Genomic DNA, 24,703 nt, shown 5'->3' with positions numbered 1-24,703 from the left:
GGCATTGTCGATGATTTCTCGGTTCTCTGCACCAAGCAGGCCCTGCCCCCCCTCCGCAGTCAGCTATCCATCTACCAAGAATCTTCAGCTTTAGGGCGCAGTTTGCCCCTCCCGTGAAGCTTTTCAGCAAAGAGCTCCTTGCCAGCATTACTCGTGAACCTCGACGGAAACAGCTCTTTGGCCTTTGTCGTCGCAGCACCCTTGATAGCAAACCCCTGCGCGGCTCTGGCTTTCGTCTCGACAGACTCGTCGAGCATGTCCATGTGCGACCCGGTGGCGCGGGGCTTGCGCGGCTCCAGCTCGGGAAACAGGTTTTTACCGCGGTTCTTGAGCCGCTGCTGGTCGCGGATAAACTGGTCGCGTTCCTTGTTGCGGCCTGGGCGGGCGGCGGGGCCGAGCGAGGCTGTGTCGGCGTCGGCGTCGAGGTCCATCGTGGCGGTATGGCGCGCCGGCGAGGCCGATCTGTCGCGCCGCGTGGTCCCCCGGCCGAGGCGGTCGGGAAACAGCTCTCTGCTCCCGTTGCGGCGGGCGGGCGAGCGGGAGTATGAGCGTTCGCGGCGGCGGCGCGCGCGCGCGCGGTCGTCGTCGCCTTGGCTGTCGTCGTCGTAAAAGTCGTTGCTGAACTTCTCAACATCTTTGTCGTCGTCTGCGCGTCGGAGCCGCGCGCGCTGGCGGTCCCGCAGAGTCCTGTGGTCGGCGTGACGGCGCTCGCGCTCGCGCTCGCGCTCGTACCGCATGCGCTCCTCGGGGTCGTATTCGGGGTTCAGCAGGTAGAAGCGGCTGCGCGCGGCGGCGCCGTTCTCTTTCTTGTCGCGCGTGAAGGCGCAGCGCACAGCCAGGCTGGTCTCGGGCTGGCGGGCGAAGGGCTTGGCAGGGTAGAGGTGGTCTGGGGTGGGAGCGAGGGCGTGGTCGATGGGGGTGGCGCTGAGGGCATTCAGGGCGTCGGAGGCGCTGGTGTCGGAGGGGAAGATGAGATTCGCAGAGGTGTCATCGATCCATTCCACGCGTTCGAGGCTTCCATAGTGTTCCCGGACATATTCTTTGATGTCCGCCGTGGTGAGGACATCAAGGCCTCGGATGTGCACTTTGTTTGAGGCGAGAGTCAACGGCTCTTTCGTGGTGTTCTCGAGAACCTATGGCGGAGATTTAGCGGCGTCCTGAGAGACTGGTCTAGGGAGTCTTCGTTCTTCCACTGAGCGTACCTCATCTAGAGCATTATCGATGTCGGCCACAACAGGAGCCTGGGCTTCATGTCCGGCCTCCTCGACGTCCCAGTCCATGTCATTGAGAGACATGGCGGGCGATGGTAGAGAGAGAGGTTGTATCAACTGGCGATAGAGACTCCCCAGCGTCGGCGTTTTGCGCAATGGCTGAGAGAAGCGGTGTGCTGGTTGATTGTAGGGCGCGATCGAGGAAAAGAATATGAGCGTGGATGTGTTTGCTGTGATTGTTGTAGGATAACTAAACCTGATTCAAATACTGTTAAGAAAAGGTGCAAGGGTTAGGCTCCCCTAACCCTGGAACTTCATCACAAGGCTGGGGAGCAAGGCTTAGGGTATGCTCTATCTGTGGGATTTGAAATGACGTCAGACAAAGCCCAAGGTTTGATACAGCAGCAGACCAAAAAGAGACAGTTGGAATTCAAACCACAATCAAAGTCATATAATATAGTTAGTTATCTCATCCAAACAATTATTTTCATAAAGCCCGTACAACATGTTGAGAAATGCACAACTATAACAAGCCGGCCCAATAAACAGCAAAAGAAACCACCACCCATAACTACATCTATGTGTGTAACTAACGTAACGCCAAACATATCAAGAAAAGAAATAAAGCAAAATCTAACGACTCGGATCGAGAAAGGAGCAGGAGCTAACAAGGCCCCTGGTTGTAGAAAAATAGACACTATATTGTTTCAACCACACGTGGCGGCCCAGAAACCTTTGTGAGGACGGCTGTCGTGCGCGGAATTTTAGCACGAGAAAAGGCATCGTCAAGAGTGATTTGCGAGGTTGGTGGAGGCACAATTGGCATCGCTGCTGCACCGGTTGAGACCTGCGATATTTCAGAAGCCATGCGCTTCTTTAGCGGGGGGCCGAGGCCAAGATCGCCAACTGTCCCAGACTCGTTGTCTAGGTATTGGTCTGGTTCCCAAGACGAATCAAGGCCTGGCATGAAGACATTACATTGGCGCAGGAAATCCCAGGACAGAGTATCGTTCTTCATGGCAATATAGAGGGAGTCCAGTTTACCTCCGGGGCATAAAACAGCGCAGTGTGTACGGAGGAAGCCAAGGTCGTACGGCATGTTTTGGTAGGACGGATCTAACTGGCGAAGCATGGGTAGCCCTTGGAGATCATGGACATCACATAGCTTTGCTTGGAGGGGCATCCAAGGCCGGCCACAGAGGAGAGGTCCAAAGGCATCTATTATGGCTTGGTTGAAGGCGGCGGCATTGTGGTCAGCTACAACAACACAGCGATGAAGGCCGCGCGAAAGACAGCGTTTATAAGCGCGAGTGTCCTTTTCAAAGGGGAATGGCTGGAAACGGTTGGGGAGGAGTGATACATGGACAGTCCAAGACTCGGATAGGCTGGAAGTTGCCGGGAATTTGACGCTGACGGGCTGGAGGGTCTGGCGCGGTGGGTTTGAGTCGTCACGGGACGGAGCCTCAATGGCAGGCAAAATTGTAGAGGTTGGTCTCGAGCTACGGGATGGAACGGGACTGGGGGCAGAATAGCTTTGCAAAGACTGGGGGTGGTGTGACTGGAATTGTTGGTGGTGTTGATACTGATGTGGCGGCCCTTGTTGTGAAACCAAGGAGCACTGCAGGCTTGGAGATTGGGTGGCACTGGCGGAAGGATTGCTACCAGGGCTCAGGGCTTTGTTCTCTTCCAGTTGGATGACACGGCCCTCCAGATTGTGATTTGAGTTGAGCATTTCCAAGTAAGTGGTGTCAAGCTTGGCTTCCAATGCCCGTATCTTGTGGGAATGAACGGGCAGAGTGTGCATGATTTCTTTGCCGCGCTTTTCCATGGTGTCCACCTGCTGCCAGACACAGCCAAAGCGGCCGTTGGATTCCTTGAGTCGTTGGTCCAGGTCTTCATAGTTGCGTTCCACGTGCTCCTCAAGAAGGCTGAGGCGAGACAAGAGGTCGACCGAGGACGATTGGTGGTCTCGCCTGAGCTGTTCATCAAGCATGCGGACCTGTTCCTGAAGCCGGCGAAGCTCATTTTTGTCGACGGAATATTGTTCTACGGCATGATAGCAGCTCATGTGACCGCAGTCGCAGACGACAACTGGCGAGAGGGAGCTGAGCGTGAAGTGTGTGCAGGGGCAGCGGTGGCCGGCTGCCAGGCCACGACCAACGAGGATGGCCTGGCATTGGCCCTGGGGAAGCCGCGGCTGGACGGGCGGCCTTGATGGACAAGGAGAGTGCAAAGGGCGAAGACCGGGGGATGGTGGGTGGGAGGAAGAAGAAGAAGAAGCAAGCGAAGCGTCTTTGTCTTGGAAGGAGGAGTCCAGAGGTAGAGGAGAGGGCTCCATGTTGTGAGGGGTCATGGCCGAGAGGCTCTGTACGACCAAAGAGGAGATGGGATATGAGGCGAGACGAAGGAACAAGGGATTGGAGAACAGAACAGCTAGAGATGCGCTGACAGTTATTATAACAGTGTGCAACAACACCAAGGAAGCAGTCTCATAGCTTATCGGCCGGCCGGTCAAACGGTGAAGAAGAGGGAGGGAACAGGGATGGGATCCGAAGGAAGAGAGAGGGGGCGAGCGAGCGAGGGTAAATGTGCACAAAAGTACAAGGGGTGCTGTACGGGACCAGTATTAGTTAGTTACAGATAAGGAGTCAAACTTGACGGCGGGTCAAATCAAAAATGTCTTGGGGATCTCTTCCTGCAGTGATGTCAGAGCACAGAGCCTCAATTGCATGTGCACGTAGGAAACGTCGGTGTCAGTGTCGGTGTTGGTTTTGGTGCTGGATTGGGAGCCAAGACAGGGCCAGGGCGAATGAGTGGTGCGAATGGGGAGCGAGGGGTCAAGAGGCCCGGGATGGGCGAGGAAGAAGAAGAGAAGGCGAAAATAGTCAGACTCACTGCAGGGCGCAAGGCGCGGGAGAAGAGAGAGAGATAGAAGAAGACAGAGAGATAGCTGGAGAGAGGCCAAAGACCAAAAACGGGCGGGTATAGCAGAGGATAGTATAGTATACAATGGGTGATTGATAATAGCCCACTTATATATGCAGGCCACCACAGTGTTGAGGAACAAAGCCGCAACCAAGGGGGGGACGGAAAAAAAAAGAAAAAAGAAAGAAAAAACAACGCCACGAGACACGCCACGCCACACAGTGTTCTCCGCTTCTTTTGAATGATTATCTGTCGGGCTGAGAGACGAGAGAGAGGGAAAAGAAAGGAGAAAGAGACAATCTGTATAGATGTGGTTCGTGGCGGCGACAAATGGCAAGAGCAAGCCGGGAAGAAACCGAAGCGAAAAAAAAATCGAAGAAAAAAAAGTACTTCCGTACTTGCTTCTTGCAGTATTCGCAAGCGGGAGGGGGGAGAGAATCAAGGTCCGGGATTTGCGAAGAGAGATAAAGGCAGAGAGAAAAAGTCGACCGAGGGGCTCAGCTGGAGGAAAAGCTGCACAGAAAGTGAAGAGCAGCGCGGTGCTGGTTTTTTTCGGGGGATTTCTTTTTCGATTGCCAAAGCGGGCGGAGATTTGGTAGAGAGCGTTGGAGGCGATGACGCAAAAGAGAGAGATGGTTGCGAGTGAAGAAGAAGTGAAAAGAAAAAGAAGAGAAGAGAAAAAACAGGGCGGGGAAGACGGCGCAGGATTAATTGGTTGATATCAGCTCTTTCCTGTCCTGTCCTGTCCTGTCTATCAGGGTCGGTCGGCCGTTGCGTGGTTGCTGGTAGTTGCTGCTGCTGCGGTTGATTCGAGATTGGCAACTGCGAACCGACGAGAGGGACTGACGATAAGCGAGACCAGCCAATGAGGCGGGAGGGCACGTATAAATGTATGTAGTTGACTAGCCAGTTATCTATGTAGCCATGTACCGCGCTAACTAGCTCGCCATGACAAAGCGAACAATGGGGACAAAGAAAAGAAAGAAAGACGGGAGGCCCAGGCAACTGCCATGGGCAGGGAAAAAATCACATGGCACAAATAGCACAAGGCAAAACAGCAGGCACGCTAAAAAGAACAAACGGGCATCCACCGGCTACAGCACTTGCTTGCGCTGGCCTGGTCTGTGAGGTGAGGTGAGGCAACTGCCCACAGCCAGGCAGAGCCTCGGCCAATTCCCTGCCGAGACGCTGAGCCGCCAAAAAAAAATTGAGATATAGATAGGTTGACTCCATCTAGATGGACAAAGCAGCGCACAAACACGTCGACACGCATGTCGCTCTAGTGGTGGCCTGCATGTTGCGCAAGGAAAAAAAATGAAGAAAAAAAAAGGATTTCAACGCCCCATCCATGTTTCGGCACGCATGGGGGCGGCGGACTACCAGGGTTGAGGGCTGGGGGCGCGGGTGAGTAACCCTAATATTATGACTAGGCAGGCTGGCTAGGTCGCGGGGTCACTCACTACTTTTTTTTTCTTCACCCCCACGCCTGCCCCCAGCAAATGATCGTGGCTCCATAATTTTCTTGACAAATCTGTGCGTGCCAAGCAGACCCACTAAACCGAGTACATAATATAGCCGCTGTGCGATAATGCGCGGGCGCCCCTCTTCTCTCGCTCTCCCTTCTCCCCTTCATTCTCCATACCCTAACCCCAAACCCTCTGTCGTCCAAACCCTACTGCCAGCTTTTCCCCTCACTGCTTGTGCTACGGGGATCGTGATCGATTCGAGCCACCGACTCCCAAAGCCTTGCGCCCAAAGCCTCGGCCTCACTACCACGCCTCAACGCCAGACACCATGGCGCCCTCATTAGCTGCCGCCCTCAGGGCCTCGACGCTCAACGACCACCAAGAGATTCTGGATACCGCCAACGCCGCCCTCAAGTCATCCAAGAAAGACGCCCTCGCCCTCCACACCCGCATTGTGGCTCTATTGAAGCTCGATCGCTTCGACGATGTTCTGCGCACCGTCTCCGACCTGGGCCCCGACCTCAAGACCCGCTTTGCCTTTGAAGTCGCGTATGCCCTGTACAAGCTGGGCAAGCTCGACGATGCCGCCCAAGTCCTCGCCACAGCTGCGTCCCGGACCGACGCCGTCAAGCACCTGGAAGGCCAGGTCGCATATCGCGCCGAGCGCTTCGAGGCTGCCTGGGACACGTACACCAGTTTCGGCGAGGACAGCGGCGAAGACGGCGATCTGCGGATCAACAGGATTGCCGTGCTGGCCCAGCTGGGCTGGCGTGGCAAGCCATCGGGCAGCTTTGCGACTGCTCCGGGCAACGTGGACGTCTTTGAAGTGGCATACAATCTTGCGTGTCTCCAGATATCCAAGGGGAATCTCCTGAGTGCCTTGAACCTGCTGCAGCTGTCCCAGAGGCTATGCGACGAGCTGGACGACTTGTCAGACGACGAGAAGCAAAGTGAACTGGTGCCCATTTTCGTGCAGCAAATCTACGTGTACTCTCGCCTGGGCCTGACCGAACGAGCCAGAGAACTGCAGTCGTCGCTAGCTCTGTCAGAGTGTGTACTTGTATTTCCATTTGTATTCATGCGCTGAACAAAACGGCCTCTTGCTAACAACCACCTCCCCTTTCCAGTGATTGCGGCCAAGACACAAAGTCTCTGGCAGACGTCAACTCCGCCGTCCTGTCCTCCACAGACCTCTCGAACCGCTTCCTTGCGCAGCGCACTATTGAAGGCCCGATATCGAGGGCAAAGGGCACAAAGCTATTCAACTACCAGCTGGAGGCACTCCGCCAGCTTCAACTTGTCCTGGATCTGAGCATCCACAAATACAAGGGCACCGAGAAGATTGCTCAAGCAAAGTCAAATCCCAGCCCAGATACTTCTGCTGCCGTTCAGGCCTTTGCTCCGATTGGCATTGCTGCTTCGTCCTGGACGTGCCCGGAAAAGCCGCTTGCCGCTGCTACAGACTTGCTGAGCAAGAGACCATTGGACGTTGGCCTGGCTCTCACAGTCATCCAGCTGACGATGCAGGCCGGATCGACCGACGGCGCCATTAGCCGCCTAGAAACCCTCTTAAAGAACCTCGACGCCTCTGACGATGCCAACCATCACCAGCTCCGCCACTCCCCCGGCCTCATTGCCACGGCCGTCGCACTTTACAAGCTGGCCGGCCGCGCTCACATGGCCCGCTCTGAACTTGGAAAGGCAGCGGCATTCTGGCAACACCATGCCGCAAAGGCCCCGAGATCATTATTGGTCGAGGCGGGTCTGGAGCTGCTCAAGTCCGACAAGCCTGAAGACTTTCAGCTGGCGAGCGATACTTTTTCCTCGCTGCTTGCCTCTGACGCCTCGGATGCCATCGCTGCCGCCGGCGTAGTCGCCGCCGCAGCAGCCACCGACCGGCAAAAGGCCGAGTCCCTGGCCACCGCGATACCCGCCGCCACGGCCCTGACGCGCAACATCAACGTCGACGACCTGCTCGCCGCCGGCGTCGCCCTCAACACCCAGGCAAGCGCGGGGACCAAGCGCAGCGCATCGACTGCGGCGGCCGCCACAGCCACGGCCACGGCCACGGCTGCCAAGAAGCGGAGACACCGCAAGCTCCCGGCCACCTACGAGGAGGGCAAGCTGCCGGACCCCGAGCGCTGGCTGCCCATGCGCGACCGGACGTCGTCGCGGCCCAAGGGCGGCAAAAAGGGCAAGAAAAAGGCCGAGGCGCTGACCCAGGGAGGCTACGTCAAGGGCGAGGAGACGCTGGAGTTGGCGGGTGGCGTCGGCGCCGTCAAGGTCGAGAAGGCGCCGCAGGTGGTGTCAACAGGAGTAGCAGCAGGAGCAAAGAAGAAGAAGAAGGGCAGAAAATAGCGGCTTCACAAACTCAAAACATACTCTGTTAAAAATTCAAATTACATGTACATTTTGTCTTCTTTCATCACGAGACGGCCAAGTGTGGTTAGAGAAAAGCGCGAGGAGAGACTTCGTGTAGAAGAAAAAAATAATAAAAAAAAGTCTAGGTACAACGAACAAGCTTGATGGTGTATTGATTGACGAGTCTAAGACATGTATGGTGAAAAAGAAAAAAGAAAAAAAGAAGACAACAAAAAGGAAATGAAATGAACAGAAACGCCTTGTTGAATTGTTGGTATACACCACAAAAGATGTGATAACTATTGTATAGTTTCCAAGATACAAAAAAAGGAAAAAGAAAAAAAAAACGGCAAGTGAAACAAGAAAGAAACACGTGAATTAAAAAAGAAAAAAAAAAAAAACAGAAAACGGATCAATATGCTATGCCAACACCAGTGTCATCAGAGCAGCAAGAAAGGAAAAAGAAGAGAGAGAGAGACTGCGAAGAGGGAAAGAAAGAAAACAAGTAATAGAAAAAAAGAGCAACGGCCAAGCGAAACAACAACCAGGAGCTGCATGGTAGAGAGACCTGCGGGTATACTAAAAATGTATCCAATCAACAAAAAAGAAAAGGTGAGAGAGAGAGGACGAGGAGGGGGGGAGGCAGAGAAACTGCAACTGGAATTGACGCGGGATTTTCAACGTCACAAAGAGAGCCCCAGAGAGTCCGGCGATGCGAGGAAGCTTCAGCGGGCGGGCATTTCAGGCCTTGATTGGGGAAATTGGCGCGCTCGGCATCTTGTCCAGATCATCGTGGTCGTCAGACTGGTCATCTCGGGTGGCATCTGAGGCCAAGTGCTCCGAGGGCGCTGCGTGGAGCTTGGCCCTGCCGTGTCCCTCAAGAAGGCCTTGCCTGGGCGATGAAACCTCTCCCGCCTCGACAGCCTCGTCTTCGTCGTCGTCCTCTTCCTCCTCGTCGCTCAGGGGGTCAATCGGGGGAAGAGGGGTCCTCTGGCCCTCGGAAAAGCTGGCGCCGGCGTCGCTATCAGCGTCCGACGGGACGAGCAGCTTGCCGGGGGTGCTCTGGGCGCGCGGGGCATGGGTCGTCGTGTACTTGCGATGCAGCTCGCGGAAGCTGCGCGCAGTGGCTGTGCTTGCGCTGGCGGCCGAGCCGCGGCGTTCGCGCCAGTCGTCGAAATCGCCGAGGGCCGAGTGGAAGTCGTCGTCCTCGACGGCGTCGAAGCTCGACGGCGACATGGACAGGTCGGCCTCGGTGCGCTTGGACGGCAGGTTGTGCAGCTCGCTGCTAAAGTTGATGACCGAGGCCTTTTTGCCGTGCACGGTGAAGCTGCCGTTGCCGCGGGCCAGACGCTCCTCTTCGTCCGTTACCAGGGCTGGCTCTTTGCCCTTTTTGGAGCGTGTGCCACCCTCGCGGAGAGTCCGTTGCAGGCTGCGTCTGATTTTGCTGCGGTCGGCCTTTTCCTTTTCGGGATCTACGTCAATGCCGCCGTGTTGAGCGTTGGAACTGATGGAGTTCCAGTTGCGGACTGTCGACGACCGGAGCAGGCCTGCCTGTTCCAATAGATTGTGCTCAACAATATCGTTGTCATCGCCGGATTCCTTGTCAAGCTTGTTGGATTCAGGTGGCCTTTGAGGGGAGGCCAAGGATCCTATGGCTAGCCCAATTTTCTCATCAAAGGGAGACTCTTCATGCAGGCTCAACGTGCTCTCCGACCTTTGGCGCCCATGAAGAGAAGCCCCTACATTGGTGGAGACATCCTCGTTTTCTGTGTCGGCGTTGGAAGGGATTTTGCCAGCAATCGAGTCATTGATGTCAGACTGAGGAGATGTGGCAAGTGACAGGGGCGTTTGAGACTGGATGCCAATCTTGATACTGCCCGAGGCAGCTGATGTCTTGGTGGGTTGACTTTCGCCGTAAGACGGTGTGGTGGGACGAGAGCCGTCCTGTGGTGCCAGGGTGTCTTCTTGAACAGAGCCTAATTTGCTAGATCCAGGCGGACTGAGAAGAAGTCGCTCCTCCTCCATGTCTTGCATCAAGATATCGCGATGACACTTGAGGCGCCATATTTCGGCTCGGGTCCACTTGAGCTGAGCTGACATTCGCGCAGCCGACAAAAGAACCTGCTCGCGAGTCTTGGCTTGGATAGGAGCCATGATTTGTAGATGGCGAGCGTTGCGGAGTTGGAGGTCTAGCAGCTTTTGGGCAACAGCTAGGCGCTCATCAGCCTCGACAACTTTGTCAAGAATGACTTGGCGACGCGCGGCAGAGATGTCCTCAGCCATCTTAAAGTCGATGCGTCCCCTTGTTATTGACACCTCGCCATTGGGTGTTTGCACAACCTGGGCGCCGTCGGCAGAATCAAGACGACGGATGGCTCGTCTGCTTTGGCCGTCATAATTGGCGCCGACAACCCCGCGCATTCTAACACCAGAAGTCTTGAATGCTGCAGCATAGTTGAGCTTGGCAAGCCAGTCGTTCATTTCATGTTCGTCATCGGCTAACAAAACCTCTTCGAAACCACCGTGTCTGACGTAGACAAAGGCGTGCTTGTGCTTCTTGTACGACATGTCGTGCAAAGCCACAGCGCCATCTGTTGACATCAAGGCATCAGGTTTGAATTGCTCCAGAGGAGGCTTGAAGATCACGGGGACGTCATCGTTTCCTTGCTTCATGTGAGAGTCATACTGATGCATCAGGGTCTTGATCCAGGCCGTGTTGCGGAAAAAGTAGAGCTGGGCACCGGTGAGAATAGCTCCCCATTCCTGCCATGGTGAGCGTGTCTTTTTCTTTTTGGCGTCTTTTCTCCACAAAAGGCCGACCTTTGTGACTTTAATGTCGACGATGCCGGGATGGGCGACCTGGGGATTGCTAGCAGTTTTTTCTGTCATGAAGGCGTCTGGGCGGGAGCGAGCAGAAACGATTTGTAGTACGCCGGTTCTGAAAAAGGTCTTTTGCAGCTCTTTGAGATCTAACCGCCGAGCTGTCCCAAGATAGGTGTAGTGGTCGTCGAGGCTCATGACATCTTTGAAACTCGGCCTGATGGTGTCAAGCTTGCCGTCGAGGATAAGTGTGTATGGGTCAATGGGCTCCTTGCTCTTCTTGGGGATCTCGGGGGGTGCTCCGGGAAAGATTGGCCGCCGTCTGCCCTTGTTCTGGTTGGTGCGCTCGCTATTTGAGTCGAAATCGTCCTCGACATGAATAAAAGGCGTGTAGGTGATGTTGTCGTAGAAGCAATCAAGAATATCGTCATAAACGCCCTGCTCGCGTGTGTTTTTGAGGTAGTCGACCTTTTGCATTTTGTGCTTGTTATTTTTGTTGAATACATCTGTGTGCAAGATGAGGAGGGAGAAGGCAACAAAGTAGGCCTGGTCTGGATTTGCGTAAATGCCTGGATTGCACTCGTGATAGCGGTTGGCGAACGCAACGAGACAGCGGTCGATTTGTTGTGTTTCTTTCGGGAGCTCTGCCTCCATCAGCAGCTTGCGCAGAGCCATATCCATTGGATCCCCAAAGAAACTGGATTTCCGCATGTAGCTCCGTAATACAGCGGTATAAAAAGGGTCAGAGCTTTTGGAGAGCGCACTAGCAATACTTCCTCGCGGAACAACACCTTCTACACGAGCGAGATATTTAACTGGCGTATCATCGTCGCGTTTTTCTGGCAGGGAGACCTCTTCGCGAACAAGCTGGAGTGAGTTGTTTTTAGAAGCGACAGAGCCAGGTGTGATGGGGGTTAGGTTGCCAGAACGGCCAATGGTAGCATCCGAGTTTTGGCGGAGTCTGTTCAAGCCAAAAAGATCCCCAAAACTCTTACGGCCGCTGTTGAAGGATGGGCGGGAGCCGGGAGGAGCAAGGTGTTCGTCGTTTGAATCGTGTCCAAGGGAGCTCAATGTGGATGATCTGCCTCTACGCGTCTGAGACCTTGCGGGCGACGAGCGGCCGGAGTGATTGGACTGTGGGCGGAAGACGGCTGTGGCAGGCGACGGAGACAGATTAGGAGTGCCGGTTTTGCTACGGACAGAACGTGGCCTCGGGGTTTGCGGACTGTAGGTTTTTGACTTTGAGACGGGGCGCTTGGGAGTAGGCGAGAAGGAAAGAGATGCGGCGTTGGGGATATTCAAGGAGTTGCTGGTATCAGACTCGAAGTGGCTGTCATCTCCAAGACTGACTTTGGGCTTTTGTGGGAGGTGGCTAGTGGGAAATAGAGGCTCTGCGGTCCGAGTTTTGCGACGTGGCAGGCGAAAGATTGAAGATGATGAACGTTGGGTCGAGGTTACTGGCTTGGGATCGGCTGAGCTGACATCGGAGGGCCCAGAGGAGTCAGATCGGCGGTTGGACGCAACAGAAAATGCGGCATTCTCGGCTGAGACGGGGTCGATGGTCGGCGCGGGAGAGGAAACGGGATCGGCGGAATCAAAGCTGGTATCGGCGGATGGGGGGCTGCTGGATACAGGAGTTTGCAGATTTGGATCGGGAATAGCAACTGAGTTGAGGGCTCGAGAGGTTTTGCGGGAAAGTGAGCCTGAGCTGGGGCCAGGGCCGGAGCTAGGGCCGGAGCCAGAGCCAGCCGCTTGAGCTGCAGCAAGCTCTGCGGGGAGTGGCTTTTTGAGTGTGTTGGTTGATGGGTTCTTGGCGAGACGGAAGCGGGACAGCCTCAGTCGCGACGGTTTCTTTTGCATGGCGACGAAGTCGACGGTGGGTGCTGTGGTGATGATGCCGGGAGCTATTGAATGGGCGAGGAGGATAGGATCGTTAGTAGGCCAGATTCCAAGGGTGGAAGTGATGGGGGATGGGGATGGGGATGGGGATGGGGGGAGAGCGGGTAGAAGAAGAGGAACAGGGAGGGAGGGGATAGATTGAAGATTGAAAAAGGGTGATGTTTGGCATGGATCATCAAGGGTCAAAGGGACAACGGGATGGAACGCACGAGGAACAGGAAGCGGCGGTGGCGGCGATTCGTCGAGTTTCATGCGGAGCGGAAGCTGCGAGTCAGAAGCATTGCGGAAGCGCAGGGAAAAGCGGCGGTTCTTTGCACTGTCGGTGGCAGTTGAGGAAGGCTGGAGCGGGAGAGGCGAGGAAGGCCGGATATCGTGGCTGCGGCGGGTGGAGGCAGTGGTGGAGGACAGATCGGTTGCAGTAAAGGCCGGGCGAGGGTTGCGGCGGCGGCTGGCAGCGTCGGGGTTGGGTTGGGCGTCAGGCGCGGTGGTTGGGTGTTTATTGTTGGTGAATTCGGACGACGGGCGATGGTGATCTGGGGGTGGTTGTTGGGAGAGGGAGAGGGAGTGGGAGGGAGTTTGGGATGGGCGGCTCAGAGGGTCGAGAGAATCGACAGGGCCGGAAGAATCGACAGGGCCGGAAGAATCGACAGGGCCGGAAGAGTCCAGAGGGTCGCTGGCGGTTTGGGGAGCAGTCTTGTTTGGGTAGGGTCGGGGCAAAAACACATGGCCAGACGGAAAATCAAAATCAGACTTGGTGTCGCTGGCGCCCTGGTTGGGGCTGGAGGGGTTTGCTGGAGACTGGCCGGGGAGAGGATGGTCATTGGCGTCTGCAGCAGTGAGACTTTGCGGCTGACTGGTGTGGCGTCGCATATCGGACTCGCTGGCCATGATGCCGCGGCGGCGAAGGAAAGGCATGGTGAAGGAGGGCGCAGATTCTCATGATAATCAAGGAGGGCACAGAAGAGAAAAAGGGAGGGCAGCCGGGGCGGGAGGCACAGGCAGCGGCACGGGCACAGGCAGAGGCCCCAGGCGGGGATAGAGAGGCCCGGCCAGGCCGCAAACAGCTGGTGCTGGTCCGACTGGCCACGGGCGACGCTGGGAGGCTTGCGTGGACTTGTGCCGGGCGGCGACGGAGGCCGTGGGGGGAGGCGGAAGCGGCGGAAGCGGCGGCGGAAGCGGCGGCGGAAGCGGGAGGTGTCGTGGAGCGGACGATTGGCAGTCGGGGGGCACCAGGGGCCACTTGCAAGCAGTTGTGTGTATTCGACAGTCTGGGCTGGATGTTGCGGAGAGCAAAGGGCGGTTTATTGGGTATTGACTATTTGATATTGAGGGGACGAGGAGGGGAGCGGTTCCCTTTGCGCTGCTTTGGGCTCGTCCAGGCGTCGTCGGCGGATCGAAGCGAGTCGAGTCGTCCACTAGAAAGGGAGGTGGATAGACGGCGCTTCTGGTGGTTGTCGAGCAAGAGAAAAAGAGACGCTGGCGGTGGCGGTGGCTTGTGATTCAAGGATCGAAACAAATCAACGGGCCCGGCGATGGCGACAAATAGCGACAGTGGACAGTGGTCAGTGGACAGTGGCAGAGTTCCGAAGCTACAGGCCAGGCGCCCAGAAACAGAAAGGGGGACAGGGATTGCGGCTGGAGGAGGGAACGTGATCGGGTCGAGGAGAAAGGACGAAAGAAGAGAGAGAAAAAAAAAGAAGAGAATTTTCTGAGGAGTCACAGCCAGCGAACGGAGCAAGAGGCAAGAGCAAAATCGGCCTGGCTGCCTGGCTGGTTTTTGGGGGTTTGCGTGGAATTCGTGGAGTTTTTGGTGGCGGTGGTGGTGGATATTCTCAGCCTTGCCCGGAGAGGCAGTTGCTCTCTGGAGGTTGACTGTCTGCCTGGCGGAGCATGTACAAAGATACAAAGGTACAAGAATACATCCACATTACTGCATCCAGTAAATATCAGTACGACTATCCCCTTTACACTTCTCTCGGGCCTCACGACCTGCAGGCCCAATCCAATCGCCTGCAGCTTCGCCCCAGTCCAGCCCAGCCTAGAGATAGACGTTAAGTACAGCCAAGTCAGACGTGACGTGACGTGTAGACCCCCGCTGGTGCAAGTCTCCCCGCACTGTGCTGCCCCCCTCTAAGCCCCCTGGCCTCGCCCCCAGAACACAGTGCATTCTTGCTTCTCGCACGCACCGCCACCTGCATCCTTTTTTTTCTACGGCTTGTCGACCAAGCGACCCGGCTTGGACTCGGCCCGCGTTCGCTGATTCTCGCCCCCATCGCAATTCTCGCCTCTCTGTCTCCGGATCTCCGCCTCCCCCGCCGCTCCGATACCGCGCCTCACTTCGCCCCGCTCCGCCATGCATCTCTGCTCCACGCTGGCCGTCGCCGTCGCCATCGCCGCCGGCTCGGCAGCAGGTGCCCATGGCCCGCACCCACCCGAGCCCCGCCTCGATGCCGCGCCCGTGTCGTCGTCTCTCAAGTCGTGGATCTGCAGCTCGCCCGTCCACTCTCTATTCCGCGCCCACTGCGCCGCCTCGCAGCGCCCTGCCGGCTCCCGCCCACTACGGCACGGCGACCGCATCCCGTCAAAATACTCGGGCCACGTGCTTTTGCGCCTCAACATCTCCGCGCCTGCAGACCAGGCCGCCTTCGGGACGGCTGCCGCTGCGCTCGCGCTCGACGTGTGGTCGGTTGCTCGCGGCCATGCCGATGTCAGAGTGCCTGCGGATGACGTCAAGTCGTTGATGGCCCTGCTCCCCGAAACCATGCAAAACTGCGCCACAACTCTCTCGACCGATCTGGCGGCCCAGATCGCACACACATATCCACAAGCGCTTCGCGAGGAGCCGTCTGCGTCAGAACCGCTTGATACTGCGTCTTACGCCGAAACCATCGGCAACTCTCTTACCGTCTCAGACGACATGTTCTTCCAAGACTACCAACCGCTGTCTGTAAGTAGCATCCTCCGCCCACGGTCTGTTTTTTCTTCTTTACCAACATTGCGTCTAGGTTATACAGCGATGGATTGACCTGCTGCAGGCCATGTTCCCAACCCACGTCCACCTGGTCAACATCGGCACGTCCTTCGAGGGCCGCGAAATCACCGGCATCCGCATTGGCATCAACACCGATCCGTCAGACGAGTCCCCGCGCAAAACAGTCCTGGTCACCGGCGGCCTCCATGCCCGCGAGTGGGTGTCTATCTCCAGCGTCAACTATCTAGCCTGGTCGTTTGCCACGCGCTACGGCCGGGACCACGTCGTCACCAAGATCATTGAATCCTTCGATATTGTCTTCATCCCCGTCACAAACCCCGACGGCTTTGAGTACACCTGGACGACCGACCGGCTGTGGCGCAAGTCGCGCCAGCCCACCGCCGCGCCATACTGCCACGGCCTGGACCTCGACCACACCTTTAGCTTTGGCTGGGACGGCACGTCCGAGCTGCACAAAAACCCATGCTCCGAGGCCTTTGCTGGCTCTGAACCCTTCCAGGCCACTGAAACCGCCCAGCTGGCAAGCTGGGCGCGCAACGTCACCGAGAGCGGCTCGACCAAGTTCATCAGCCTGATTGACCTCCACTCGTACTCGCAGCAGGTCCTCTTTCCCTACTCTCACTCGTGCCATATCGAGCCGCCCAATCTCGAGAACCTCGAAGAGCTCGCTGCTGGTCTGGCAAAGGCCATTCGTCTCTCTGACGGCGGCATATATACCTTTGCCTCTGCGTGTGAAGGCTCAGTCGCCACGTCTGGTCCGCACTTGGAGACTGGCGGTGGCTCTGCCATTGACTGGTTCTACCATGAAATGCAGGCCCACTACAGCTACCAGATCAAGCTGCAGGACACTGGCGTCTACGGCTTCCTTCTTCCGCGCGAGTACATCATCCCCAGCGGCGAGGAAATGTTTAGTGCCTTGAAATACTTTGGAGACTTTCTCCTCGGCAACAACGGAATCGAGCATTCGGGCGCATTGAGCACCGACCAGCTGGAGCAGGACTTTATATCAGTGCAGGCCAATCAGGAGCTGTAGCGTGGTTATGTGGTGTGGGTGTGTTGTCTATTACGAGCCATAGCATGAGATTCAATGAAGTATTTCTTTTCCAATTATGCCCTGCTTGATCTTTCTTGATCCTGTGTAACACTTGGCGCAGCTGTTATGCTATGATTCCTATATTGCAACATATCTTTCCATGTGACACAAATACCACACTTCACTTATCAATATAATCACGGTGATGTCATTCTCTACTAATGCGCGGCAGTCTACAACACCCCCGCCACCACCACCTCAAAACAGCGAACCCAGCCGCCCCTCTAGCGGCCCAGCGCAAACATGATGCCCGTGTACAAAGCCATGGCCTTGAGCCCATTATCAGTGAAAAAGCATATCACCGCGCCGCCAAGACGACCTTCGGGCCCATTGACGACATATCCCCTACTATACAGGGCGCGGCCCACCAGCCACGCGCCGCCAATCGAGGCCGCGGCGACTGGGTAGCGCAAACCTGAGATCAGCAGAGCGCCCAGCCACGAGGTATGGACCTCGCCATAGTTGAGATGGACGCGTTGGGCTACAGGCACCCAGGAGCATGTTAGCAGGTGGCGTCACAGTCATGGCCGTTGCAGGCAGTTGGGTTGGGTTGGGAGCACCCCCTCCCGCGTGGAACCACTTACCGCAGTTGAACTTGAAGGCCTTGGGGTCCTTGGCGGCCAGCTCGTCGTTGGCGTAGGCAATGGGGTACTTGATGCCGGCGTCCTTGCGGTACGTCGAGACCTGCATTCCGAGTGCTGAGCTGAGGATGAAGCTGGCTGCAGCAACGGAAAGGACGTAGCTATGGGCGTATGTGAGTATGTGCGCAGATCTGGCTGGACGGCTGGGGCGTATACTTACCCGAGCTCGGGGGAAACTTGGTATGTGACGGTCATTGTGGGAGAAGGAGGATGTGTGGATGTGTGGATGTGTGGATGTGTGTGTGTGTGTGTGTTTTGCTGGTAAGAAGCACTTGGTGTTCAAGATCAAAAAGTTATGAAGCTACAACAAACATTCCTCCAAAGCTCTTGTGGCAAATGTGGATCGTGGCCTTTATATCATCGACTTGTACACCTGACTGGAGCCTATTATCCAAGTCTCCTCATGACGTGTGTCTTATATCCGGCCCGGTCCCTGGTATTTCTCACAATCTACAACCGGCCCATCTCAGTCTTGTCAACCATGACTGAAAGCTGTTGTTAATTCGGACATAACAATGCCCATCTTCATGACAACTTGTGGGCTTGTAGAAGCCGATCCGGAGGCTTTATTACTAACAATCAGGTAGATTTCTAAGCAAGCTAAGACACGTATGTATATGCATATAACATATAACCCTGTGTATATCTGTAACCCTACTACAGCAGTGTGCCAGAGACATTCACCACCACCACGGATCACCGCATTCCAAACAACGCGGTAAAGATGTCAACAACACGTAGTTGAAACAAGACAAGGAATAACAAAAAGCCAATGCTGCTCGGGTGATTTCTTTTTTTCCGCATTTGCCCTCCCACGTCCCGTCGTGACGCTACATGTTCTAGTTACACATCCTCAAACTCCATATCGTCCTCGCTCTCATCCGACACAGGCTCCTCCAGCTTGACCTTTTTGGCTGACCTACCGTCATCAAGCTCCAGCTCCGGCACAGCGATCGAAGGCGCGTCCATAGCCACAGCCACGACATCCTCAAAGTCGTCGTCGTCTTCGTCCGAGCCCTCCTCTTCGTCCTGGAGCCGGAGGCGCTCCTGCTCCTCCTTGAGCCGCAGAAAGTAGTCGTCGATTGCGGCATGATCCTTATTTGCGTCCGCCTGGGCGGCCAGGGCGGTCTTGTCGTCTTCTTCGGGCTGGAGGATGGCCGGCAGGGCGGAGTCGTCGTGGGCGTTTGCCGAGAACGAGTCGCCGGTGACGGTCGAGTTGGACATCCACGAGGGCAGGGCGTTTTGCTGCGCAATCTTTTCCTTGCGTGTCTTTTCCGCAGCCACTTCGGCATCAGTCGGCCCGTCTGACGCGCTGATACTGACCTCGAGCGACTTGGGGCCCGTGTTGGCAAGGCCCTTGACGGCAGTGGGCCGGGCGATGCCAATGTCCACGGGCACCGCGGCGGCGCCGGGGTTCGAGGGATCGCGCAGCACGGGACGCGAGTTGGAGAGCGCATGCTCAAAGTTGTTGTCGGGCACAAACACGCCGTCGATTTGCTGGAGCCGCTCGGTGATGAAGTTGATTTGGTTGTTCATGCGCGTCGACTGTTCGTGGCCCGTAGCATTGCGCTCGAGATCGTGCACCAGCGGGCTCCCGCATCGCTCGCACAGGAAGCCGGCCGACTCGTCAAACGAGGAAAAGACTTCGAGGTTGGTGTAGTCGGCGCCGCACGTGTTGCAAAAGTATTCCTTTTTTTCCGTGATTGTGATGGAGTTGCCCTGGATGTCCTTGGTGATTGTGTAGACGCGCCACTTGATGGCGTCCAGCGTTTGGCGGTAGTCGATGTAGTAGTATGTCTGCGTGACTGGTCGCGTCTGGCCCTCACGGAGCTCGGGGCGGCCAAATCTGGGAGACACGGGCGGGGCGGTTAGCGTGGGTTGGCCGCAGCGGCGCGGGAGAGAAGAGACAGAGACGGACGGCACCTACTTGTGGAGGAGGCGCTCCTCCAGCAGTTTGCCGACGAGCTTGTGTAGATCCTTGATGTTCATGGACATGATGTAGGCCAAGTCATTGTCGCGGAGACTGAGAACGGAGGAAGCTGCGGTTAGCGCGCGCGTGTGTGTGTTTGTGGACGGAACGGTGGTGTGGCCCGGCCGGCGCGGCGTATACGACGCCCGAGGCCCCGGCAGCGCGTGGAAAGTCGGCGCTTACGCAGAATGTGTGATGACGGCATCCACGATGATGATGTGTCGGGTTTCGTAAAAGGCGCGAGTGACCATGCGCACCAGGTTCTGGGCGAGATCCATCATGGGAGGGCGGGACTGGCGGTCGAGGAGAGAGCGGAGAGGAGAGGAGGCGATGGGCCTGTTGCGATAGTGAGAGGCGGAGAGCGGGTGGGAAGTGGAGGGAGAGGGAGAGGGAGAGGCGCAAAGAATCGATGGTGGTTGTGGTGGTTATAGTTTTCTTTTTTTTTTTTTTTTTTTTTCCGCTGGCTGTCGAATTATAGCAGAGTCCCAAGACAAAAACAAAACACCGACAAAACCCCCCTCCAAGAAAAGAAAAAAAGAGACTCCGCGTAGATCAGGTCAAGCTTCTCTTACAAAAACCACAAAACACCACCCAACTACGTCAATGGGAAAAAAATAATCTTTCACACATGTGAATCCGTGTTTGGCTCTTTGGCTTTACGCGATGCGCATTTTCTGGGCACGAGGCTCTTCAGCCTTGCTCCACTTAAGACGTCATCCAAGATCCTCACAGAAACAAAAAAAACTCCCCACGCATATTCATTCATTTAGCCCAGACAATTCAAAAATCCCACATCTCCCGTGTCAGAACCTCCATTCACACCGAAACGCCTTGCCCGTCCGTGTCCATGTGTAATTAACCGCCCCGTGCCAAAGAACCAAGCGTCAACAACGTCCCCCAAATCCAATTCACTGCTTTAGGCGTATTTGCGCAGCTAGCAACACAAAGAGAGTTAGTTTTGCGTCCAGCAAGAAGGGGGAGGAGACGTGAGAAGAACAAAGAAAAACAAAACACCTGTTGTGTACTTACATCTAGCGTCAGGGTCTTGGAACTATTCACATCCTGGTCCCGGTACACGCCCACCAGGCTCTCGCTGTCCTGGAAGAGCCCAGCCTTGAGACTAATCACAATAAACTGCATGCCGGGCCCGGCGTGCTCGCGAATGTACTTTTTGATCTTGCCGACATTAGCATTGTCCAGCGCCGCATCGACCTCGTCGAGCACAAAGAACGGGCTGGGCTGGTAGCTGTGGATGGCAAAGAGCAGGGCCAGTGCCGCCATGGTCTTTTCGCCGCCCGACAGGTGCTCCATGTCGCGGAAGCGCTTGAGCGGCGGCATGGCGTGGTACTTGATGCCCGAGAGGTATGGCGTGTCGGTGTCCTCCTCAATGTCCAGGTACGCCTGGCCGCCCAGCGGGTAGGCGTCAGAGCGCGTCAGGTCGCGGTACACGTTGGAAATCTGCTCCTGGATGTGGGTAAAGGCCTTGCTGAAGAGCTCGTAGCGGACGGCCTTGACTTCGTTGAAGGCATCGCGCGCCAGCTTGTGCTCGTTGCGCGCGTCCTCAAAGTCTCTTTCGGTCGACTTGAGGCGGCTCTCGACGCTTTCCAGACGCTCAATGGCACGCATGTTGGGGTTGAGCTTTTCCAGCTCTGTAGACAGCGTTGCAATCTTTTCGTCCAGGCCCTCCTCGACACTCGCGTCATCGGAATCCTTGAGGTCGTCGTCCAGGTTGTCAAAGTCGATTTCAATGCCGTGGTCTTGCATGGCAGCATCCATCATTTGCTCGTCCTCTTCTTCCTCATCAAGCTCCATGGCGTCGGGATCAGCAACGAGCAGAATGTTGTCCTGGTTAGGAAGATTGTCCAGAGAGCCGCTGGAAAGCGGAATGTTGATTTGCTCCATCTTGCAGCGCCGAAGAAGGTTGAACTTTGCGTTGCCCTGGGTCTGCACAACGCTCTCCAAAGCACTAATCCCCCGCTGAAGCGCGTCAATCTCCTTGCTTCTCTTTTGCAGTTCCTGGCGAGCCTCGGACACCTTTTGCGCCTTTTCGTCAAGCTCAGAGCGGTACTCCTCAATGGTTTCCTTTAGCGCACTGAGCTCCTCTTCGGCGCCAGCAAGAGCTCTCTGGATCTTGACCTTTTCGCTGTTGTAGCCCTTGAGATCCCTTTTGCGCTTCTGGAGCTGGCCTTCCAGGTTGGCAACACGGGCCTTTGTGGCTTCACATCGACTGTTTTCCCAGTCGAGATTACCGTTGAGACGCTGTTTCTGCGCACTGAACTTGCTGCGCTCCTCGGCAATCTCCTGCTCCATGCTGCCTTGCTGGGCCTCATAGTCTCGGATATCGCTGTAGCCAAGGCGCCTGCAGAAGCCTGCAAAAACGTTGTCCTCGACCACGGATATGGTTTGCTGGAGCTCGCCAACCTTGGCGCGGATCTGTTCAAAAGCAGCGCTCTTTTCAGCATACTCGGGCTCCAGCTCTGCGAGCTTGCGTTTCTCGTTGCTGGCCAGCTTGGTAACATTGGCAACGTTTCTCTCCAGGGCATCGTACTCGTTCTTGGCAAGGGCATGGCGCTGTTGCAGACTGGACAGCTCGTTTTGAAGAGCCTCCTCGGCATTACGCTCGCGGCGAGGGAGCTTGTCGAGCTCCTCCTTGGCAGCCAGAATCGCGCGCTCTAGATTCTGGACATCGTGCTCCTCGAATCGGCGTTTACCCTTTTCTGGACCGCGGCCACCGGTCATGAGACCTGCCTTGTGAATAACGAAGCCCTCCAGAGTGACAGCTTTCACGGGCGTCTTCAAAGTGACGCGCTTGGCAATTTCTAGGCTGTCACAAACAACAGAGTTTCCACAGGCATAGGCCATGGCACGCTCGTACACAGAGTCAAAGTCGATTGTGTCAATGGTCAGGCGGGCACCATTGATGCTTTTGATGGCAGTGTTGACGGCATTGACTTTGATGTTGTCGAGGGGAATAAAGGTTATGGGCGGGAAGCGGTGCTCCTTGAGGTACTGGACACAGGAAATACCGGTTTTCTCCGTGTCAACCACAACTGAATCAAAGTCGCGACCGAGGGCCACAATAACAGCTTCATCAAACTTCTTCTGCTTGGGCTTGCAAAGGCTCCCTATGCGACCCTTGACTCCGGGATATATGCGCTTGAGAGAAATGATCATTTCCTTCATGCGAGCCTCTCGGTCGTTTTGTCTTCTGCCATCATCGGCTTCGCGGAACTTGGCGGAAAGGGTCTCAATCTTTTCCTCTAGCTCGGTTCGCTTCTGGTTTGTTCGTACACGCTCTGATTGCATTTGGTTGAACTGCTTCTTCTTGGAGTCAATGTCCTTGGCAAGCTGCTTTACAGTGTTGTCGGCGGCAGCTTTGCGCTGGTTCAACGACTGAAGCTCGGATTCGTATTTTTCGAAGCTTGTCTTGGCGAGATCAATCTTGCCCTTGAGCGTGCTGACGGTGCCTTCATCTGTCTTTTGTTGGCGGACCAGGTTGGCCAGGTTGGACTGGGTTGACGAGGTTTTTGTATTGACCTGGTGTCGTAGAGACTGGTACTCCTTGCGATCTGCATCCGTCACCTCCTTGCCGAGCTTCTTCATGCGGTCACTGTATTCTCTTTCGTACAGCTTTTCGGCCTTTTCAACGCTGGCAAGATCGGCTTTGGTCTTGGCTACTACAGCGTTGTACTGGGCAACGTCTTTGCGGGTGGTCTCGAGTCGCTCGGTAAAGTTGGCGCATTCCTGGTTAATAGTCTGAATCTTTTCTTCAATGGGGATCAAGCCAGTTTGGTTGGTCTCCATGTCGCGCTCCTTGAGCCGGATTGCTCGTTCAATTTTGCTGATTTCTCTGTTGGTGGAGGATTGGTCTTTTCTCGCGTCGTCGAGCCTTGCTTCAAAGGATTCCAGGTTCCGGCGGTGCTCCTTGAGGTCTTCTTGGTGGTCGCGAATCTTGGTAGTCGACTCGTCCATGGTGGTTTGGATGTGGTAGAGCTTCCACAGAGTTCGCGTGACTATGGCATCGTCGCGTTCGTCGGTTTTGCGCTGGAAATTCTCGGCTTCCTTCTTTTGCTCCTGGTACTGCTTGATCTCGGAGTTGATTCCACGGCGACGCTGGAGTTGATGGTTTGCGTTTTCGGCCGCCACCTCGGCTTCCGCCTCGAGTCGTTCGTACTCTGCCTTGTGGTCAAGACTACCCGAGATTTGCTCAATCAAGCGGGTCAAATCCTGGGGCGACTGGGCAGCAATGGCTTCAACATCACCCTGGAAAACGAGAAAATTACGGGCCTTGATCAGGATGTTTTCGGCCTCGAGAGCCGCATTGTACTGTTGGGCGGTGACGACGCGCTCGTTGATTCGGTACTCGCTGGAGCCCTGGGTGGTGATGGCGCGCTTCCACCGGAGCTCATCGCCGGCGTCGTCTTCATAGACGGCCATGACCCAGGCGGTTCGGGGATCACTGCGCGAGGATTTGTCTGTGGATTCGGTGTCTTCGGGGGTGTCGTCGGTGGCCTCTGTTGTGGCAGAGCCGTCATCGTTGATCTTGGAGGTTTTGAGGACTCGGCCGCGATAAACAAGATCTTTTAGGTGGGTGGATCTGAGATGCGAGGACTTGATGCCGAGCACAAAGGATATGGCATCCATGCTAGATGTGATGTTGTCAGTCTACGGACTTTGCACATTATGGAGCGTTGCAGGCTGGGAGGGGGGAGCTTACGAATTTGACTTTCCAGATCCATTGGGGCCGATGATGGAGGTGAAGTAGGAGTCGCCAAACAAGAGGGTGTGATGGCCCTTGTAGGACTTGAAGTCTAGAAAGCGGCAATATTAGACTGGAATCGGCTCGAGGACCGACGACGACAAACGTACTGTAGAGCTCGAGTCTGATGAGCTTGCCCATGGTGGGTGCAGCTTCGGGGCGGTGGTATTTGGCACGGCGAAGCTGGGAGGGACGAGGGCAGTCGGAGACGTCACGACAGGAGGCAGCTGCGGCGGGCGGTGAGGGACCAGAATATGCAGAGTGTCCAAGATGCTCAGAATGTCGAGATGGCGGGGTGGATTGGCGAATGCGCAAAACGCGGGTGAGCGAGCACCAGGAAGGAACAAGGGAGCGGATAAGGGTTGGCGGCCTGGCGGAGGTCTTGGGGCGGGCTGGAAGAGTCGCGGGGGGCAGGCAAAACGAAAGGCGCGTACAAAACGGGGGTTGCAGTGGTGACGGGCGCCTCTTTTTTTCGATGTGGCCGATGGAGAGCGGAGGGAGGGAGAGAGAGAGAAAACGCGTTGCGCGACGTGACCAGCGCTAGCTTCAAGTTCGGCGCCAACTATG

The 24,703-nt window shown here is 56.0% G+C and overlaps 8 protein-coding genes across 8 annotated transcripts; 2 read left to right on the top strand and 6 right to left on the bottom strand.

Annotated features, from left to right (window-relative positions):
* Window positions 1–71: 71 nt before the first annotated feature.
* On the bottom strand, window positions 72–1,295 carry BROUX77_006057 (uncharacterized protein; the record flags this gene model as incomplete). Its single annotated transcript, XM_073751000.1, has 2 exons — window positions 72–1,133; window positions 1,203–1,295. 2 exons carry the CDS (start codon window positions 1,293–1,295, stop codon window positions 72–74), a joined length of 1,155 nt encoding a protein of 384 aa, XP_073603927.1.
* A 613-nt stretch (window positions 1,296–1,908) lies between these two features.
* Window positions 1,909–3,564, bottom strand: BROUX77_006056 (uncharacterized protein; the record flags this gene model as incomplete). The annotated part of the gene is made up of 1 exon (XM_073750999.1): window positions 1,909–3,564. One exon carries the CDS (start codon window positions 3,562–3,564, stop codon window positions 1,909–1,911), a length of 1,656 nt encoding a protein of 551 aa, XP_073603926.1.
* Window positions 3,565–5,930: 2,366 nt separating this feature from the next.
* On the top strand, window positions 5,931–7,960 carry BROUX77_006055 (uncharacterized protein; the record flags this gene model as incomplete). The annotated part of the gene is made up of 2 exons (XM_073750997.1): window positions 5,931–6,652; window positions 6,730–7,960. 2 exons carry the CDS (start codon window positions 5,931–5,933, stop codon window positions 7,958–7,960), a joined length of 1,953 nt encoding a protein of 650 aa, XP_073603925.1.
* Window positions 7,961–8,704: 744 nt separating this feature from the next.
* Window positions 8,705–13,597, bottom strand: BROUX77_006054 (uncharacterized protein; the record flags this gene model as incomplete). The annotated part of the gene is made up of 2 exons (XM_073750996.1): window positions 8,705–12,687; window positions 12,892–13,597. 2 exons carry the CDS (start codon window positions 13,595–13,597, stop codon window positions 8,705–8,707), a joined length of 4,689 nt encoding a protein of 1,562 aa, XP_073603924.1.
* Window positions 13,598–15,035: 1,438 nt separating this feature from the next.
* Window positions 15,036–16,707, top strand: BROUX77_006053 (uncharacterized protein; the record flags this gene model as incomplete). Its single annotated transcript, XM_073750995.1, has 2 exons — window positions 15,036–15,629; window positions 15,697–16,707. 2 exons carry the CDS (start codon window positions 15,036–15,038, stop codon window positions 16,705–16,707), a joined length of 1,605 nt encoding a protein of 534 aa, XP_073603923.1.
* A 284-nt stretch (window positions 16,708–16,991) lies between these two features.
* On the bottom strand, window positions 16,992–17,603 carry BROUX77_006052 (uncharacterized protein; the record flags this gene model as incomplete). Its single annotated transcript, XM_073750994.1, has 3 exons — window positions 16,992–17,248; window positions 17,352–17,509; window positions 17,569–17,603. 3 exons carry the CDS (start codon window positions 17,601–17,603, stop codon window positions 16,992–16,994), a joined length of 450 nt encoding a protein of 149 aa, XP_073603922.1.
* A 648-nt stretch (window positions 17,604–18,251) lies between these two features.
* Window positions 18,252–19,655, bottom strand: BROUX77_006051 (uncharacterized protein; the record flags this gene model as incomplete). Its single annotated transcript, XM_073750993.1, has 3 exons — window positions 18,252–19,254; window positions 19,336–19,431; window positions 19,561–19,655. 3 exons carry the CDS (start codon window positions 19,653–19,655, stop codon window positions 18,252–18,254), a joined length of 1,194 nt encoding a protein of 397 aa, XP_073603921.1.
* Window positions 19,656–20,293: 638 nt separating this feature from the next.
* Window positions 20,294–24,277, bottom strand: BROUX77_006050 (uncharacterized protein; the record flags this gene model as incomplete). Its single annotated transcript, XM_073750992.1, has 4 exons — window positions 20,294–20,311; window positions 20,407–24,022; window positions 24,095–24,188; window positions 24,247–24,277. 4 exons carry the CDS (start codon window positions 24,275–24,277, stop codon window positions 20,294–20,296), a joined length of 3,759 nt encoding a protein of 1,252 aa, XP_073603920.1.
* Between the last annotated feature and the right edge of the window lie 426 nt (window positions 24,278–24,703).

Source organism: Berkeleyomyces rouxiae, assembly GCF_048999995.1.
Source record: "Berkeleyomyces rouxiae strain 22BRR77 chromosome Unknown BrBRR77_ptg000007l, whole genome shotgun sequence".
NCBI classification, from domain to species: domain Eukaryota; kingdom Fungi; phylum Ascomycota; class Sordariomycetes; order Microascales; family Ceratocystidaceae; genus Berkeleyomyces; species Berkeleyomyces rouxiae.
This window is presented reverse-complemented; position numbering and strand designations above follow the sequence as displayed.